Source organism: Trichoplusia ni, chromosome 6 (genome assembly GCF_003590095.1).
Source record: "Trichoplusia ni isolate ovarian cell line Hi5 chromosome 6, tn1, whole genome shotgun sequence".
NCBI classification, from domain to species: Eukaryota; Metazoa; Arthropoda; class Insecta; order Lepidoptera; family Noctuidae; genus Trichoplusia; species Trichoplusia ni.
Genome location: NC_039483.1, coordinates 11,651,798 through 11,670,852, shown reverse-complemented (window position 1 = coordinate 11,670,852; position 19,055 = coordinate 11,651,798). Strand labels below are relative to the sequence as shown.

Genomic DNA, 19,055 nt, shown 5'->3' with positions numbered 1-19,055 from the left:
TAGTCCGATTTGGAAAATTATTAGTGTCTGATAATCGGTATATCACGCTCAATAGAAGCAAAGCAGTAATCAACTAATTACAAACGTTCTACGTCTACGGTTTAAGGATAACTTATAAAAACAAGTCGTATCTAAAAAAAATGTTCTTATACAACGCCTATTTCCAAGTCCATTTTTTTTTAAACATGGTCTTAATCCTTATCATATAAATACGTCAATTTTTCTCTTTACGTTATTTAATTTTAGTGAATATCGTGGGATTTATTACTGTTTTAACGTAACTCAGCAAAATAATAATTGCTTTTGTGCGTTAGAGAGAGGCGGGTTGGTGACTTTGCAATATATTGTTCTTAATATTAGTTTTAACTTCTATTTCACGATATCTTTAAAGCTATTTAACCGATTTGTTAAAATCCTGCCTCATCACCCCGCGGACGAAGTCGCGCAGCAGATTCTGGATATTTCGATTTTCATCCGACTTCAAACTATCATTCGGTCCCATAAAAAAACATCAAGTTTGGCTCAGTAGTAGTTTGAAGCAGATTGTATGTTTTTTTGGTAAAAAATATCAATAACTTTATTAGAAACCCGAATCTCGTGATATTTGAATTAATTCATTGTGATACATTTTAAAAAGGAGAGGTTTTAAATACTGTAAGCTATATATACTTTTTATAGTAATAAAACCATTATTAAGTAATAGGAAAAAATATTTTTATACAAACTACTATAAAAAGAGTTTTTTTGGCTCTTCATGGTCAACTGTTTGTCAACTGTTGAGTAGCGGAGTCACTTATTTACTCTGTAGCACGGTTGACAATTAGTTTAACGTTCATACTTCATCATGTCATACCTTCGTCGTGTTTATGTCAGACCCACATGGAAAATCCTTGAAATCTGTGTTTTATTATTTTGAAAAATTAATATTCGTTTCTTTTACGTTGTGTAACACATTTAAACACAGATGGCTTCAATAACTAGTGTTGATTTAGGATTCTTAGAGGAAAAAGACAGTTGGCTTCTACATCCTAAGTTTTTTCAAAGCAAAGTAGGAGGCAAACCAGCATGGTTAGACTTGAAGAATTTACCAAACCCACAAGATTTACTTTGCAAAAAATGTGAAAATCCGATGATATTCCTGTGCCAGGTAGACATTTCGTAGAAGTTTAGTTAATAATGTTAGAAAAAAATATGGATCCTTAATTAAGCATAACTTGAATTTTTACTTTACAGATTTATGCATCTTTAGAAGAATCTGATGATACTTTTCACAGAACAATATTTTTGTTTGTCTGCCGAAATGGGTCATGCTGCCGCATAAATAGTTCTGATAATTTCACTGTATTGCGCTGTCAGATCCCGAGAAAAAATGATTTTTACTCTTTTAACCCAAGTGAGGAAGTAGAAAATGAAGTTAGTAGTTATTTCGGTGATAATTGTTTTGATTTTTTGTATGTAAAACTTATGTAAGTGTAGTGTAGAATAATTTGTTTTAATTTAACAGGATTTTCCTATGAGTAACTGGCCCAACCTGTGTGATCTTTGTGGTATTAAAGCACCCTCACACTGTTCTAAATGTAAGAAGACTTACTATTGTACCCGCACTCATCAAATTTTAGACTGGCAAAAGGGGCACAAACAAATCTGTGCCGAAATACAGGTAGGCTGATCGGTGAGCTACCAATCTGTACAGTTTTGTTATTGTGTGAAACTTTGATGGTGTAATATTTTTATAATTATGTTTTAGGCTTCAAAAACTCATAAAGCAAACAACTTTATAGTTACAAATGCAGGAAAATCAATACTTTTCAAAGAATGGGGACTTATAGTTGATGAAGAAGATGAGGTATATCATTTTTCATTGTACTAATAATTTCTAATAATACCATCTAAATAAAGACCTATTTAACAAATTCTTCTAGGAGGATCCAAAAGATGTTGATGTAAACCAAGAAATGGACAAGTTGAGGAAGTTAATGCAGGAGAAAAAGGCTGGCACATTGAGCAATGTTAGTGAAGATGAATTGGATCAGTACACAAAAGATGTTCCGGATGACAAAGTTTTCAATAAGTTTAGTAAAAGAGTAGCCCGACACCCAGACCAGGTGTTAAGGTATGACAGAGGTGGTCAGCCATTGTGGATTACTGGAAAAACTACAGAAGCCAGTATAACTGATGTACCAAAATGCCAATACTGCAATGGAGAAAGACAATTTGAATTTCAAGTGAGTTCAAAATTTGTGGACCCTGTTTAATAATTGCCTAACTAACATAACATTGACTGTTGTTAAAAAAAACTTTATACCAGTTTTTTTATATTTCTATCCTTGTGTTACAGATAATGCCACAACTATTAAACTTCATAGATGTTGGGATAGAGCTGAATAGCATTGATTGGGGTGTACTTGTTGTGTATACATGCAAATCAAGTTGCAGTCAGGGACCAGCATACAAGCAAGAGTTTATGATAAAACAAGATTTATCTAATGAACAATCATTTTAATACTATCATAATTATATGACTACAATAAAGCTTTATACAAATAACATTAACTTTTTTTGCTTGGTTTTCCATATTCTTCTGATAAGTAGGTCATTAAGTCATTCATCCCAGTGAATTCTGTTCTTGATTTTGGTGGATTATTCTTTGGTATAACTGGTAATAAGTTGCCCATTTTTACTCTGAAGTCCTTCAGCTGTGAAGATAAATAGATAAGATTTTTTTTTTTTTTTTTTTTTTTAATTTTAATAGTTACAGGTAATTTATCTAGCCCTGTTTAAACTTATGTAAGAATAGGTTTTAAATATTTACATCTTTAGCACCAGACAGTTTCCATATTCCATAGCATAAACATGTAGTGCCTGTTATAGCATAGACTGTACCCCAGCCCAGAGCTCTTAGAGCTAAAATAGCTCCTGCATCAGCTAATTCAGGACTGCCATGTAATCCTGAAATAAACAAAGTTTGAATTTAGTTACTCTCATATCAATAAATCAGTGGCTTTTAGGTTACTTGTATTATGTAAAAAAAGTACCTTTGCTAAAGAATTTAGGATCCGTTTTTTTGGCACTTGAAAGTGTAGCACCAAATCCAATAAATGCTGAAATCCCAGCAACTGTTGCTAAAAATGCACCGGCTAAAAATAAAAATGATATTGAAATTTGGTTACAGTGTCGATTCTTTCAGTAAATACTAAATTATATAAAAAACAAGCAGTCCCACCCATAGGATCTACATTCTTAAGAATTTCTTATTATAACTTATGAATGGAATGTCGCATTTCATTTTTACAACCAAATAAGGAGGTAAGTACATTTGGTGATATTATTGTTGTATATACACATTGCCTATTATTTCATAAAATTGTGCCTTTAAACGTGTTTCTTTACAACTTAAAATAATATTTATTACTTAACTTTTATTCGTTGCCGACGTTCTTCTTGCTCTTTAGGATCCATACTAACTTATTCATATGTACTGTAAATACATGTATCAACAGGCGACTGGATTTAAACTATTTCGCACTGCTAAATGAATAAAAACTACTTAAAACGGGCAAAGAAATAGGTACTCTGAGTGCGAACAGTGGTAGTAAACGCACAAGGGCATTATCTGTCAAAATTATCTGACTGACCTGACACTTGACAGCAATGCAAGCTTTTTTTTTTGGCCTTTGCGCACTGCAAGGTTGGATTAAATATTATGAGCGTGTCGTTTTTTTTAATGCAAATATTCTTTATTTATAGAGCGTAGGTTTATAATAGGGAAAATCACGTATAAATATAATTATAGCCAATCGTTTAGCAGAAATAAAAAATAAAAGTTTTTCAGTAAAGAAATCTTTACTGTATTTATAAAAAAAAACCACCTACACTTTGAAATATCTTTTGTAATATCTGTTTTCAAATGACATGTTTACATTTTGCAACATTGTAGTGTGATTGTTGATTTTGTGAGGTTATAACAGCTACCCTGTCTTAGGTTGGACTGTGCCTCCTTTAAACTAAAACTCATTAATAACTATAATGAAAAGCACCGTGCTAGATTTATTCGCTGAAGCCAAGAGAAATGAAAGTTACGTCAAAGTCTGTGCACCTATGGTCAGATACAGCAAAGTACAATTTAGAACGTTGGTAAAAAAGTAGGTTTATTAATATTTGTATATAAACTAATTCCTCAGCTGACTTACTCAGAAGAACATTTATGTTAATTGTCACGTTAAATATTAGATGAGCCATGAGATTTGTTAGAAGGTTATCTTATCATTAAACATGTTACGACGAAACATTACAATTACTTATATTTATTTACATGGACTCGTTTGTTTCAGCTATGGGGTAGACTTATGTTTCACCCCCATGATACTAGCAGATTCTTTCTGCCAAAACGAAAAAGCTCGTTCCAGTGAATTCAGCACAACAAATAATGACTCTCCTTTGATTGTCCAGTTTGCAGCCAATAATTGTAATGATTTCGTTGATGCTTCAAAACTAGTGTATCCATATGCCGATGGCGTAGATTTAAACTGTGGGTGCCCTCAAAAATGGGCAATGAAGGATGGTTATGGTTGTGCACTTCTGTCTAAACCTGAAATTATCTATGATTTAGTAAAAGCCATCAGAAACAATTTGCCAAACGACTTCAGTGTATCAGTTAAAATCAGAATATTGAAAGAATTAAGAAGGACCATAGAAATGTGCCATCAATTTGAAAAATGTGGAGTAAGTTTTCTGACTGTTCATGGAAGGACTCCAGCCCAAAAGAGTGGTGCTAAAATAGACACAGATGCATTAAAAGAGGTTTGTGAGTTAGTGCAGGTGCCCATCATAGCAAATGGTGGGATAAAGACTTTGGATGATGCAGATAGATTGCACCAAAAGGTCAACTGTGATGGTATAATGGTAGCTAGTGGCATTCTAACCAATCCTGGTTTGTTTAGCGGAGCCATGACTACCCCATTAAGCTGTGTTAAATTGTGGATGGATATGAAAGCCAAGGAAAGTGATAAAATTACTTTTCAGTGTTACCACCATCATCTAGTGTTTATGTTGGAAAAAGTTTTGTCAAAGCAACAGAAACAAGTGTTTAACTATCTTAGTACTTTTGAAAGTGTGGATAAATTTTTATATGACCATTTATTAGATTCTGTTAATGTTGAACCAGAGTTTAAGTATGATTTAGGAGAATTTGTGGATTGTCAATTTTCTGATGAAATTACAATGAAACATTCTAACAAATGTAGGGGATGTGGTAAAAGCGTGTGTTATTGTGTCTGTGACAGATATGATAGTAATAGAACAGATGGAAGTTATTTTGCTTCCCATATGGAAGATAAAGACTCACTAGATTATATGGATAGTAATATTTTTGAAGAAGCCTGTTAAATCTATTAATGAATAATATTTTTTGTTACTCAAATTGAAGTTTTACTTTTTCCCTTTTTTTGTTACGAAACATTGTATGTTACATTATTATATTTTATTATTAGGTAACCATTTACCACAAACGATAAAAATAGTTTGCATTTTTTTTTTCTTCTTTTTCCTTTGGTTTTGGTATTTGGTTGCTGAAATTCAAATCACATGCACAAAGCATATGATTATCACTTCACTCTCTTAGATCTGTAGATCACACAACAACACTCTTGTCCTACACAAAATTGAACTCGCGACGCGGCCTGCGCAATGGTATTTGATGTGAAGACCCAATATATCACACTCCGTCAGTCATACAGCTGAGTCGTGTACTTAGTTTTTTTTTAACGAAAATAGATCAACAAAAGAAGTCCTAAATAGATAGTTATGATATTGTTGATATTGTTACGATATCGCGATAGAGTCACAAACGCAGTGTGCCTACACATTTTGTAATTATTATGTTTTAATTGTCAGAACTACACTTTTTCCCCACATTTCGTGCATCCACGCATCGACAATCGGAAAAAGAAGTCTGGGCCTAATTGGATAAGAAGAACCGCATGTCGTAGCGCAACTCGAGAGAGACCTGTGTCATCCGTCTTGGCTTTCTCTCTTCAACTCTCTTGAAACTTCAATCTATCAAAATCCACTGCGTCTGCTTACGGCTTTATATACATCAACTTAATATACATAACGCTCGCCGTTGTAACTTTTCAGTGATGTTCTGCGTTGTAAAATATAAATCTCTTAGTCTTTAGGTTCATATAACGTAAGCGTATGCACCGTGCACCTTTATTCTCCCTTAAAAAGAAATAAGTAGAGGAAATTAATGAACAACAAATTTGTCTTCATCATCTTAAGAGATTCCCACTCTGATTCTTGGTAAATTGGTCGAAGCTTCATACGAAGACGCTACACCATACCTGCGTATTTCTCTCTTACGAAAGCTTTGCGGGTCAAGCAGGTCACTAGTAGTCCGAAGTGTCTTCTAATTAAGATTTTATCACCCGGCATAATTATTAGTCGAAAGAATGATTCCAAGAAAAGTATCTCTAAGTTTAATTGCTGCGTACAATTACAAATTTAGGTAGTTACGAGTGTACTGCGTATGTTGGAGCCGCCTATTAGGAGGGACATTAAACACATCATTACGGCACTTACTTAAAACATAACAGTGAGACGTGGATATTATATGACCGTGACTTAGTGTAGAAAATGAGCCCACTATACCATAAACTACATACAACAGTTACAATATTGCCTTCATTAGGTATCTACATATATTTAACAAACCGCCAAGTCACTACCAAGAGTTTGCAGAAAAGCTACGTACCCTTCATCTTATTCCTGAGTTTTATTGATTACACTAACTTAGTTAAGAATCCAAGGTATTTACCTACAAACCTAAGAGTGCCTAAGACCTACACTATAAGCTTTTGCTACAATGTTTTAGGTCTATGAAAGTAAGAAGATCAAACTTAATTTATGATTGTTTACTGACTGGGACGTATCTATAAAATAAGTCGTTTTAAAATCATACCTTCTAAGTTGGGTAAGTAAATAAGTAGGTAGGTATGTATGTACCTACTTATCTATCTTTCACCGGTTTGTGTGATAAAATATTCATGCATTTAATAACATCGCATAAGTTTATATGACAGAGTAACATCTAAATCTATATGACTAATATCTCTAACTGTAAACATACTCTTTGCGTCCCGCGCATTTGCACGAATTACCATAACAAGTTATAAATAAAACTGAAAAGCTTGTTTTTTGTATTCAAAAATTATTTATTTAGACATGAAATAAAATTTACTCAGTCGGTAACCAAATATTTTTGTTGAAAGTCAAATATACGAGTCTGTTGGCGAACGTGAAGATTAAAAGTATGGAATAACGCATGCCATTAAAGTGGTACCATGGTACTTGGTCAACGGTAACACACATAGGAGCATGCGTGTTGGACTCAGCCGTCAGTGCGGAGGACTCGCGCGCAGACATTGGTCCGCTCTCCCTGACAGTGCCGGACAATTTCCCGCGCTTTTTGACGAAATATACACAGTGGGATTTTTTTTACATTCGAGGATATCAATTGCAAATGTGAGTTAAACTAACCATATTTTAATTTATTTAATATGAGATTATTACAGACCATTTAAATAATTTTCAAATACATGGCGAATGTTTTATCCTTCGCACTAGTGTTAAAGGAACAATAACATCAATGTTTACCCATCCGATTTTTATCCGTATTGTTTTAGCTAACTTGATTACCTAAAAATAATGAATCTGATAATATTTTACACCTAGGGATTTTAAGTAAATAACTTCGTTACCTAGATGATTTTACTATTGACCGAAGGCATCAGTGAGTTGACCAGACTATTTCTTTAACGAGTAATTACCTGTAGACATTAATTGCCATCTATAAAATGTCTTAAACTTGCATAAAATTGAAAATGGAAAAGCTCAAGTTTCCACTTTTCATTATTAAGAATCACCGACCAAAAATGACGTGCCTAATAATAGACATGCCAAGTCATCGTGATTTAGAGAAAGAGAGTTTAAAGTTGTCTTATTTAATTTTAACAGAGTTAGGACATTTCCGTGAGTACCGTACCGTACCGAGACCAGACTGCGTAAAAAATCTAATAGAAAATAATTTTGTTAAGTTAGTCCTTTATGGATCAATTTATAAAATACTAGCTTTTGCCCGCGACTTCGTTCGCGTGGAACAGTGACTTCCGGCAGATTTTTGGTTTTACTCACATAGTTCCCGATCTCGCGGGATTTTTGAGAAGCAACCAAGCTTAAAACTAAATAATTTAAAACGAACTTAGAATTACAGTTTTACTAAACAAAATAACTAAGTACTAATATTCGAGATCAAACCTACATCCAACAACGGAACCAATTTAGAATTTACGAAACAGGACCAATCCACAAAAACGACTATACAACCGACAATACAATTTTACCACGACGGTACCGAAGCGCTCGGCCGATACCCAACCAAATGCGTGTAACGAAACCATAGCGCGATCTATTTCGATCCCAACGCCATCTATCGACCATAGTGACAACTCGGATTATTTATCTATACTCCGTTCGGGCATTTTCTTTGTACTAAAAGTAGTATTATATTTTTTATATGTTATTTTATTATTTTTTTCATACCTTTTTACTATTTATTTACTTTTTTCCGATGAATTAAAACAACATGAACCGAACTCGTGTAACGATCGACACCATTGCGCGTAGTACTAATAGAATTATCTATACTCCGTTAGAGCATTTTCTTTGTAGTAAAACTTTTATTATATTAATATTATTTTTTTTACACCTTTTTACTGTTTATTTCCATTTTTCTGATGGATTTTCCGATGAATTAAAACAATAACATGAACCGAACACGTGTAATGACACCATTGCGCGATTAACGCCATCTATCTACGGAGCATAGGAACAGCTCGACATTTGACCAATAGATGGCACTATTATATAGTATGTCCGTAATAAATTTTATTTTTTATTTTTATTTTTTGTTATAAAAACTATCCTATGTCCTTTCTCAAGTTTCAAACTATGTCTGTACCAAATTTCACACAAATCGGTTCAGTAGTTTAGGCGTGAAGAAAAGACAGACAGACAGACAGACAGACAGACAGACAGACAGAGTTACTTTCGCATTTATAATATTAGTTTGGATTTACTGAGTCCTAGGAAGGTCGGTGTTTGATGTGCAAGTTTAGCAAGGAGAGCAGTTATTTAGTAGTTCCATGTAGTATCTTGAACTGTGATCCTAAAAAAACCCAAGAAAATCGTCACTTTCTGATTTATGACAGCTACAATAAGAACTTGTCCGTAAGCATATTGTCATAATATGTTAATGCTTTTCATGTATCGAAATTTATTTTCTTCAATAACATATTACACATATTGTAAACGTGAAAGTTTGTATGGGTGAAAAGTTGTTACTTTTTCACGCAAGAACTACTGAACGGAATGGGATGAAATTTGGTATACAGATCCCGATTTCATGATCCGGTAGGACTTGAAGGCCCATCACCACCTTTCGAAATAGGAGAGACATTATATAGACGATGCTCTGCGACGTGAAAAACTCCATTTCACTGACACATTTACAGCAGTCTAACTTCAATATCTGACAGGTCCTCATGTTTATTGTAAACTAGCTGTTGCCCGCAACTTCGTCCGCGTGGTTAGAAGATATAAGTTATGATTTATAGCTGCCCTGTTTCTTCCAGTCTTCCTTCTTCTCTGTTATCTTCGCTCCTATTAGTCGCAGCGTGATGGTATACAGCCTAAAACCTTTTTCGATGAATGGTCTATTCAATACAAAAAGAATTTTTCAATTTGAACCTGTAGTTCCTGAGATCAGCGCGTTCAAACAAACAAACTCTTCAGCTTTATATATTAGTATTGAAGTATAGATTAGATTTTAATGCAAAACTCAAGTTTGTCAATTTGCACAGCTAAAAAACTATTGACATGGCAAGAGAGTCACGATCAGTAAGTAACTTACAAGTCATTTTAATAGTAGTATTTTGAAGCATTACTTTTAAAAATTTCTTAAAATAAAAAATGTTTTATTCAAATAGGCCGTTTTCCAAGCACTTTTAAAAAGCAACACAGTACAGTACTTACAGCTTAAACCTAGGTGTACTTACAGGTAAAAGCCTGAATGAGGTAATACCTAACACAATACTTGAAAAAAGTGAATGTGTTTTAGAGACAACTGCAAACCATTTTTTTTATAATTGTCTCGTATTACTCAAAACATGGCTCTACCATTGCCAAGTTATTGTGTGACAATGTGTCGCTAATTTAGTAGATCTACACGGCGATGAGTGCGAAACATTGGGTCCAAAACATCACTAATAAAAAATGAACTTTTTAAATTAGCGCCTCTACTTCTGCTATATCATTCTAACATTCTTTTTGAGTAAATAGACCACATTCTATCACATCACTGAACTAAATAGAGCAGCTACAAATTTTCTGTTTGAAAAAAGAAGATTGAGCGACACTGGTAATTAATGTATTGTTCGTATAGTAATAATCACATAATTCTAGTGTGTCGAATTATTTCCATGGATAAAAAGAAAATAAATTGTTAAATATGAAATAAAGCAACAATGTGCGTGTCCATACTAGACTCCGTTTTCTCACCAGTTAATTAAAAGATTGCATGTGATTTGTGCTTCTATGAATGGAAACGTTAGGTAAACAATACCTGTTATAACAAGTAGGACAAGAAAGAGGATTACAATATTTCATGGATCACGGGTTATTATTGTTAATCTTAAAATACCTCTACGAGTTAATTGATATCGACAAATCGGTAATTAACGTTACAATACGACAGCATCGATAGCATGTGTATTCTGGTTACCGGAATATTCTGTAGATAATCGATAATGTACTAGAAACTAAACTGACCCTAGCTTTCTATTGTTTCAGAAGTAAATTGTTGTATAGGTTAAAAACCGCTACTTCATCGAATCTGCGCTTGTGTTGCGTAATATTTTAAAAGATATTTACTTTGACTATTTGTTTTCAATTCATGAATTTTCATAAATTTTAGTAGAGTAGTAATCTTTACTTCTAATAATCAATTAGTTAAATTCAAATTCGTGATGTGTACAGTCTTTAATATGTTTATCTGATTCCGATATTTAATGATCAAGTCATTGAATTTTCTTGCGTACTTGATTTCAGTGCAGTGATGAATCAAGCACAAATTCACACCTTGTTAATTAGAGAAAAGAGATGCTTAGGTATGGAACGGTAATTGGTTTCGCAAATCTGGTTTTTGATTAAGAATACAATAACGACGCGCAACTTTAACGAAAGGCACTTAATGACCCAGGCTCGAAAAATATCTAATGATTATAAAATTTAAGATGACTTTCCAGGTTAAGTACTTCCGTCAAGGCAGTATAGGTGAAGTGTATAGGTTGACGAGATGATGCTTCTAATTTTCCCCTTGTTTGATTAGACCTATTTGCTCTACACTTTCACGAGTGGTGCTACTTTAAAAACGTTGACCTGGTCGGGTGTGTTTGGTTAATTTTGGCTGTACCAGCGTATGAGACACCGGCTGTGTATGACACTGCTACAGCACAGATACCGGGCAGAGGCATCTATTTGCACGATCGGTGTAGAATTAAAAGTGTGCCACAAGCATAGCGTGTTTACAGACGTCGAGTTATGCTTCGTGCTTACCGGATCACTGTTGACCCCATCCAAACTACTCGAGAATTGCGTGGAAGAAATTCTAAAATTATTTCTTTAATCCATTTTGTAACGGTGTGTTTTCACAGTCTATTATCAACTGTAGTGTGGGTACGACGAAATCGTTCTATTGTAAATGTTTAAATTACCGGTTGTTATTACTACTGTTATATATGTGTCGTGTCTACTATCTGAATGCATTGTTCAATAAAAGATCTGAATGTAGTAATGATGCACTCGATTTACGTTTCTTGTTACAAGAGACCAAGTATTGCATATATGATTGTTGATATTTTAGCGCCTAGTCAAATAGTCTAAATTGTTTTTTTTTCAATTATATTTCAGATGTGTGAATGGCTGTCCTACGGGGAGTGGTGCGACGTGAAACTATTGTGCGGCGGGCGAGCGTTCAGCGCGCATCGTGCTGTGCTTGCAAGTGTTAGCAATTTTCTCAGAGTATGTAATTTTTCTTGAAATCCTTTATTGAAATACTGCAAAGTGGCTAATTACCTTTATTTTTACAGCGTATCCTTCTATCTTGTCCTTTAGATGAATCTCCGACATTTATCGTTTTACCAGATTTTGATCTCGATGCGATGTCTTCAGTTCTATATTATATTTATAATGGCGAAGTCGTTGTTAAAAAAGATAAAATAGAAATGTTCCTAGATATTATCAATGCAATGCAAATATTTATTGATAGTCAATACTTGTCAAAAATCGCAGACAAAGTGGATTCTCATGTTTTTGAAAATAGTATTCATACTGATTTGTCAAAAGAAAGAATTTTTACTTTGGGACTCGCAGATTCTGATGATCAACAGTACGTTAATTTAAAGAAAGGAAAAATATTCCAGGATGTTAGTCACCAGTATTCAAAAGTTAACAAGTCAGATTGTGACGATAAGTTAGTACGTACGCAGAATCCAAGTGGAGAGAATAAGACGTCTTTAGGACATCTGAAATCGCCATATGAAGACCGACAAAGGAACTCTTTTCTACGTGATTTATATATCGAGACATATCCTCGAAACGGTAATGTTAACGGTCTGACGGCAGGCGTGCTAGCAATATCAAATGAATGCTATCGAGCTCCGGCATCTGTGCTCTTGACGAATGCAAATGGCAAACATCTCAACGACGACGATATACTCTTGAAACCGCATAAAAAAGCAAACGAGCACATCAGTCATTCCCCAACAGTATTTCACCTTCGAGAACAGCAAAGATGTACTCGAGATGAACCAGATAACTGTAATATGTCTAAAACTTTGTACGACCCTCCAAGTTTAAGTGTTTGTTCTGTTAAAGAAAGTAATAACAAACGCATATACGGCACCGTTAATAAAAATGAGAGTGATACACGGAACGTGTGGGTGGACCACTCGCCTATGACAACCAATCCATTATTTCAGTTTGGATTGCAGGAACGAATACTGTCTGGTCTTTGTGTTCCATCTTTGGATTTTACGTTTCCGTCAATGTTGGATTCCATGAAACCGCTGCAAGCTTTTAATAATAAATCGGTGTACGCTTGTACTAATAGCGGGACTAGGAAGGAAATTGATACGAATTCGTCAACGAAAGTTACCATATTAAATCATGTATTGGAGAGTCCATGGAGCCCTCGGATGCCAAATAACTACAAACCCTTTCGTCGAAAATCAGAGCATTCCAAGCAATCACAAATACGTAAACAAAATGTAAGCAACTAATTAGTCTTTTAGTGATGTTATGGCCTTTCTTCGTTTACTCTCAGATATGGATTTTTATTTATTTATTTATTTTCAGGAAAATGAGACACGTTTAAGTAACGACAACAACAACAATTTTAAAATATCGAGTTTATTAAATAAAAATAGCGTTACTGAAGAAGAGCCAGTCGGTGATACGAAAGAATTGTTGACAGCACCATTGTTATTAAATAGAACAGATGACTTCAAGTGCACACTTTGTAATCAGGTAAAGATACATTTTAATTCTATTTATGATTGTTTTCGCTGTTTATTTTTTTTCGTTGAATAATCTTTACTATAGTATCGTAGTTTTATATAGATATAAAATAAATTGAATAGCTTTAAAATATATCTTCGCTAGAATTTCTTAACGGTATAAATCAATCTTGAATTCCTGAAGCAATATTGATAGTTTCGTTGATACCTAGGTTTGCTTTCACCGTGCAGAGTGGAAATGTTTTACGCTAAAATGCATTTATATTCATGCAGTCGTTTGCATTCGTGGTTGAAATGCTACGGGCACTAAGCTGTTATTTCTCGGTCTATAGGCAAGCGCCTGAAGTTGGGATGCCTGTATAAACACTGTATTTACATGTTATGTATTATTTTATAGTAATTTTATGTTATTTGTTATATGTGTAGTCACGTAACAAACTAGTAATGTTTCTTCGTAAGCACATAAATTATTGAAATTTGTATTATTCTGAAGAAAACGGTGTACTTGGGCTAGCCCAAGTTATTAAGTATAACATAAACATAAATATGCTTCAAAACAAAGATGCACACCATGTTTATTAGGATGTCGTTCGCCTGAGTCATAGATTTGTCATAACTTATTGTCATGTGTTATTAATAGATTCACATACAGACATATTTTCTTGAACGTTGAGATGTATTCCAGGTTTTCTCTCGTATGATAGGACAGTTTGAGCTTGCATGAGCCTTAATTAAATAGGCGTTGAATAATTAGGCGTATTTTCGAATCTTCTAGGTTTTTACGAGTAGCGAGTACCTAGCGGTACACATGCGGCGGCACTCGGCGACCGCACGGTACACTTGCGGCGAGTGCGGCAAGACGTTCTCACAGCTGCGGAACTTTAAGTACCACATGTCCATACACCGCGGCACCCGAGAGTTTGCAGCCACTTGCACCGTGTGTGGAAAATATTTCAACGATAGAGGATACCTCAGTAGCCATATGAAGATACATAGGTCCATTTTTCTTATATCTGTTAACTTGCTTAACGGGCAGTGGTGAAAGTCAATGAACCAATCAAATTTACGCAGTTTCTTAATTATTATGTGGGTTTAAACTGTATTTAAAGCCATTTTTTCGACAAGAGTTTGTACTTCTGTTTCTGACCGTATTAAAAGTATGTTTATAAAACCGTTATGACGAAATACATATCTTCTAATTTCAGGAACCGCAAAGAGTACAAATGCACACTTTGTCCAAAGTCATTCAATCAACGTGTCGCTTACAACATGCATGTTAGGATACATACAGGTAAAGCTATCCTTCTAAATGTTAATGTTCTTTATATTTCTGTTATATGTATTGTGTTTTTCATAAATAACTCTAAAATGTTACAATAAGGCAGATAAAAACACCATTTTATTTTCGGATGGGAAATCTTAATATGAATCCTTCCGCCTTGGATTGAGAGGGAGTGTCAGAGGTCTTCTGACTATAGCCGTCCCATTTTCTTTCCTTCGTCCTTCGTGTAGCGGGGCCACGGTAACCCTTTCGGAAAATCACGTTGCTCTGATTGGAGATAAACAGACCAGAGTTTATCATTAACTTCGAGATAAAATCTCATTCGAAGTTTAGTCGATATAAGAAGCATGGTTAAACAAAAAATGGATTTAGGAGAAGTAGGTTTTCGTTTACCCTAATTTGTCATAACAAGATGAGTACATAAAAAAGTCTTGATTTTTTTTTGATAAAAGAAAACTAGACTAGTTTCTTCGGCTGTATATACAGTTATGTTACATTTTAATGTTGACTTTTCTATTGCCGCGAGTTGTTATTTGTTTATTGTTCTGATAACTCGTGCCGAGACCAACTAGGTACACATTAAATTAGTTACGTTGTGTTAAGTTTGCACTTTCCCAAACGCTCACGATTTCTAGATCCCTCAAACTGATTCGAAATTACTCGGAAAGGTCTCATATAATATGAACTCGGCTGAGTATTTTATTGGCAGATACAAACTATTTTGATATTTTTCTTACATCTAAGGAATACATAACTGTAAGACTGGGTGGATTGAAGGAAAAGTGGGAGGTAAGAAAAGTTAAAAAAAATAAAGAGACAAATAATCAGAAACTAAATACACAATGTTGTCGTGAGACTTCAGAGTCTACAAAATTGAATTCAATACTTATGTCGTAGTTCATAACCAGGCAAAAACATTTCGAAAGAAGAGCGATACTCAGAAAACCTTTGTACGATACTAATGCCTTGGTTTACTTCTAATAGTAGTTTTAATGCCGAAAGGCATTATCTACTATTATTTACTTATTAAAATAGTGTTAATGATAGAATATTTATTTTTAACACCTAGTATAATGCTCTGCAGTTTGTTCCTTCAACATAAACGAAAACAGCATCTACTTCTTAAGAATGCAAGTTTAACATTACATTACACAACATTGAGTTACTGATTGTGCTTTCTTTATTTCCTTCGTTCAGGTGTGAAGCCCCACGTATGCTCGGAGTGCGGCAAGGCGTTCTCCCGCAAGATGTTGCTGAAGCAGCACCAGCGCACGCACTCGGGCGAGCGGCCCTACGCCTGCCCGCACTGCGACAAGCGCTTCGCAGATCGTTCCAACATGACTCTCCATTTGAGACTACATACAGGTCACTATAACTATCTAATACTTATCAGTATAATTAACTAAACTTGTTTTGTTAAAATTACAAATTTTTCACATTGGCCTAATCATGGAACACTGCAATATCTTATACATAAAAAGAAATATCGTGTCGCCTTGTTTATCCGTAATAAACTCCTTAACTAATTAACCGATTTAAATGATTTTTGCGCACCCTGTGCGGTTTGATCCAACTTGAAAGTTTACATCAAACTTTGGGGGGTATGAACTTTATCGGGGTCAGCTATTTTGTAAATTTTCTGATCGGGAATGACATAATTGGTTGGTTTAATGACTGCTGTAAATGACTTTGTGAAAATTTCAAAATCTTCATTTACTTACATTCAATATTTATATTCAACAGCTAGTAACGTGTACTAAACCTGTACAAGTACGGTTCCTGTTTTATTTAAACGTCATCGTCATTTTTAACCGACTTCAAAAAAAGGAGGAGGTTCTCAATTCGACTGTATTTTTTTTTTTTTATGTTTGTTACCTCGTAACTTGCGATTGGGTGAACCGATTTTCATGATTCTTTTTTTATTTGAAAGCTTGTGCTTCCCGTGTGGTCCCATTATCACCATTTCAATATCTGATGATGGGATCTTGTAGAAATCGGGGGAACTCTTCAATAAATAACAGCAGATTAACCGCAATTGTTGCTATAGCATATCTAAGCATTGTTTACGCCATCACACAACATATTATCACGCCTGTACTCACTACAAAGGTTATAAAAACTATTTCGAAAAAAAAAAATGTTCAAGGTCACTTACAAAGTTTTACAAAAAACGCAATACTGAAACTAAAATAAACATAATTAGATGTTTGTTCTGATGAGATATTCGGTTATTCAAAATGGCCTCCATAATTAACATCACTCTCATATGGTAACAGACTGGGTGGAGGCTTTCGAACAAATATCACTGGGAATTCTGGGCAGTTTCACGGGGGCAAAGAACTCATTTGGGCAGCGCGTTTAGTAGGCGTACCTATACTAAAAATCACTAACTTTCCACTAAAAAGTAAAAAATAAAATTAATTTTGGAAAAAAATAAAAACCGACTTCAAGACTACACTAACAATATATACAATTGAACTAAAAAGTATAAAATAATATTTTAATTACAAGCCAAAGAACACTAAAGGAAAATCAACGAAATTATTGATACTTATGCATACTATTTACATTTTAAAATCAGTTATTTTTGGAGTCGGTGCCAGCCAAAACAAAAACAATATATTAATGACACAAAAAGAAATTACATAAATAATTGAAAAACAACCGATAATTGAAAAGAAGACAATAAAATAATTTATCTATTAATAACACAAAAAAGAAACATAAACTAATACATACAAACATAAAACACAACCATCAGCGTCTTCTGCCCTCACGCGTCTGCCCGCCTTTGGCACCGACCTCAAAAATAACTGATTTTAAAATGTAAATAGTATGCATAAGTATCAATAATTTCGTTGATTTTCCTTTAGTGTTCTTTGGCTTGTAATTAAAATATTATTTTATACTTTTTAGTTCAATTGTATATATTGTTAGTGTAGTCTTGAAGTCGGTTTTTATTTTTTTCCAAAATTAATTTTATCTTACTCTCAACACTTCATTCGGATTAAAATATATTTCATTCTCCTTGCCTTGTTTGCCTTCTTTTAATATTGCTTCTCAATATTTCCAGGTGTAAAGCCATTCTCCTGCACTCTATGCCCGAAGTCGTTTACTAAGAAGCATCACCTCAAGTCTCACCTCAACTTCCACACCGGGTCGAAGCCGTACTCCTGTCCTCGATGCAAGCTCGCCTTCACGCAGTCATCGAACATGAGGACACATCTGAAGAAATGCCGAGCGCCTGAAACAGCTGACAATGAAACAACCTCCACTATGACGTCACTAGAACATTCTAGTGATACTAAACCAACTGAGAATAGTAATGTAATGTGAAAGTTTTTTAGAACTAGACATTAACGTTCCATAATAATTTATAATAATTGTAAGAAGTTTAAGAACAAAATAGTTAATTCAATTCTTAGTAGTCAATAATCTAGATGATATGTTTGTGAAGTAATAAAATAATTTATACTTTTCTATTTATTTTATTTTTATTCCTAAATCCCAACTTGGTTAAGGTAAAATGTTTACATGTACGATCTAGGCGGAATTTACATGAGGAAAAGACAGTTTATACGAGACCTACATTTTGAATTATTTATTCAGTATCATTATTTTTAATTGGAGGAAAGTAGACAGTGTATCTAAAACGCGATAAACAATCTACTTAACTAACCAACCTTTAGGTTCTATGCAACTATATTTTTAGTAACTATGATTGCATTCCAGATGATTAACATTTAAAAGCTCTTAATTTTCATTTCATATTACAAATAAAAGTTAAGTTACTCGACGCCTACGTAGAAGCATTGCGTTTTATATCACACCTCTAAATTGTGTCACATTATTGAGTGTTTCTGTTTATTACGTAATTAAAAACTTTAACCTTACTGAGAGGCTTCGTAAAAATAGAGAAAATGATACACAACTCGGTGGAAACACATTTATTTGTCACCCACCAACAAAAGTTACCCTCGATATTTATTTTAAGTATTTGTGTGTTATGACGGCATCAGAAATACATAATCTGTAAAAAAAATCGACTGTCTACCTATCATGGTTCTTTAGATACCGCCATATGACGTACAGATAGATATAAAGACAGACGGACAAGCATCGGACCCTCAGTGTTCAGTATA

General features: G+C 34.1%; 4 protein-coding genes across 4 annotated transcripts; 3 read left to right on the top strand and 1 right to left on the bottom strand.

Annotated features, from left to right (window-relative positions):
• The first annotated feature begins 827 nt into the window (after window positions 1–827).
• LOC113495119 (programmed cell death protein 2) lies at window positions 828–2,549 on the top strand. Its single transcript, XM_026873716.1, has 6 exons — window positions 828–1,147; window positions 1,234–1,413; window positions 1,505–1,660; window positions 1,748–1,846; window positions 1,923–2,225; window positions 2,339–2,549. The coding sequence occupies exons 1-6, from the start codon at window positions 965–967 to the stop codon at window positions 2,501–2,503; spliced, it is 1,086 nt and encodes a 361-aa protein (XP_026729517.1). The 5' UTR covers window positions 828–964; the 3' UTR covers window positions 2,504–2,549.
• LOC113495120 (transmembrane protein 242) lies at window positions 2,479–3,625 on the bottom strand. The gene is made up of 4 exons (XM_026873717.1): window positions 3,417–3,625; window positions 3,036–3,137; window positions 2,813–2,949; window positions 2,479–2,696 (listed from the first exon to the last, which is right to left on the bottom strand). Exons 1-4 carry the CDS (start codon window positions 3,457–3,459, stop codon window positions 2,550–2,552), a joined length of 429 nt encoding a protein of 142 aa, XP_026729518.1. The 5' UTR covers window positions 3,460–3,625; the 3' UTR covers window positions 2,479–2,549.
• Window positions 3,626–3,903: 278 nt separating this feature from the next.
• Window positions 3,904–5,419, top strand: LOC113495205 (tRNA-dihydrouridine(20a/20b) synthase [NAD(P)+]-like). The gene is made up of 2 exons (XM_026873825.1): window positions 3,904–4,142; window positions 4,332–5,419. Exons 1-2 carry the CDS (start codon window positions 4,027–4,029, stop codon window positions 5,383–5,385), a joined length of 1,170 nt encoding a protein of 389 aa, XP_026729626.1. The 5' UTR covers window positions 3,904–4,026; the 3' UTR covers window positions 5,386–5,419.
• Window positions 5,420–5,492: 73 nt separating this feature from the next.
• LOC113495204 lies at window positions 5,493–18,395 on the top strand. The gene is made up of 8 exons (XM_026873824.1): window positions 5,493–7,521; window positions 12,025–12,135; window positions 12,204–13,382; window positions 13,471–13,641; window positions 14,407–14,627; window positions 14,837–14,922; window positions 16,111–16,278; window positions 17,987–18,395. The coding sequence occupies exons 1-8, from the start codon at window positions 7,375–7,377 to the stop codon at window positions 18,247–18,249; spliced, it is 2,346 nt and encodes a 781-aa protein (XP_026729625.1). The 5' UTR covers window positions 5,493–7,374; the 3' UTR covers window positions 18,250–18,395.
• Window positions 18,396–19,055: the final 660 nt, after the last annotated feature.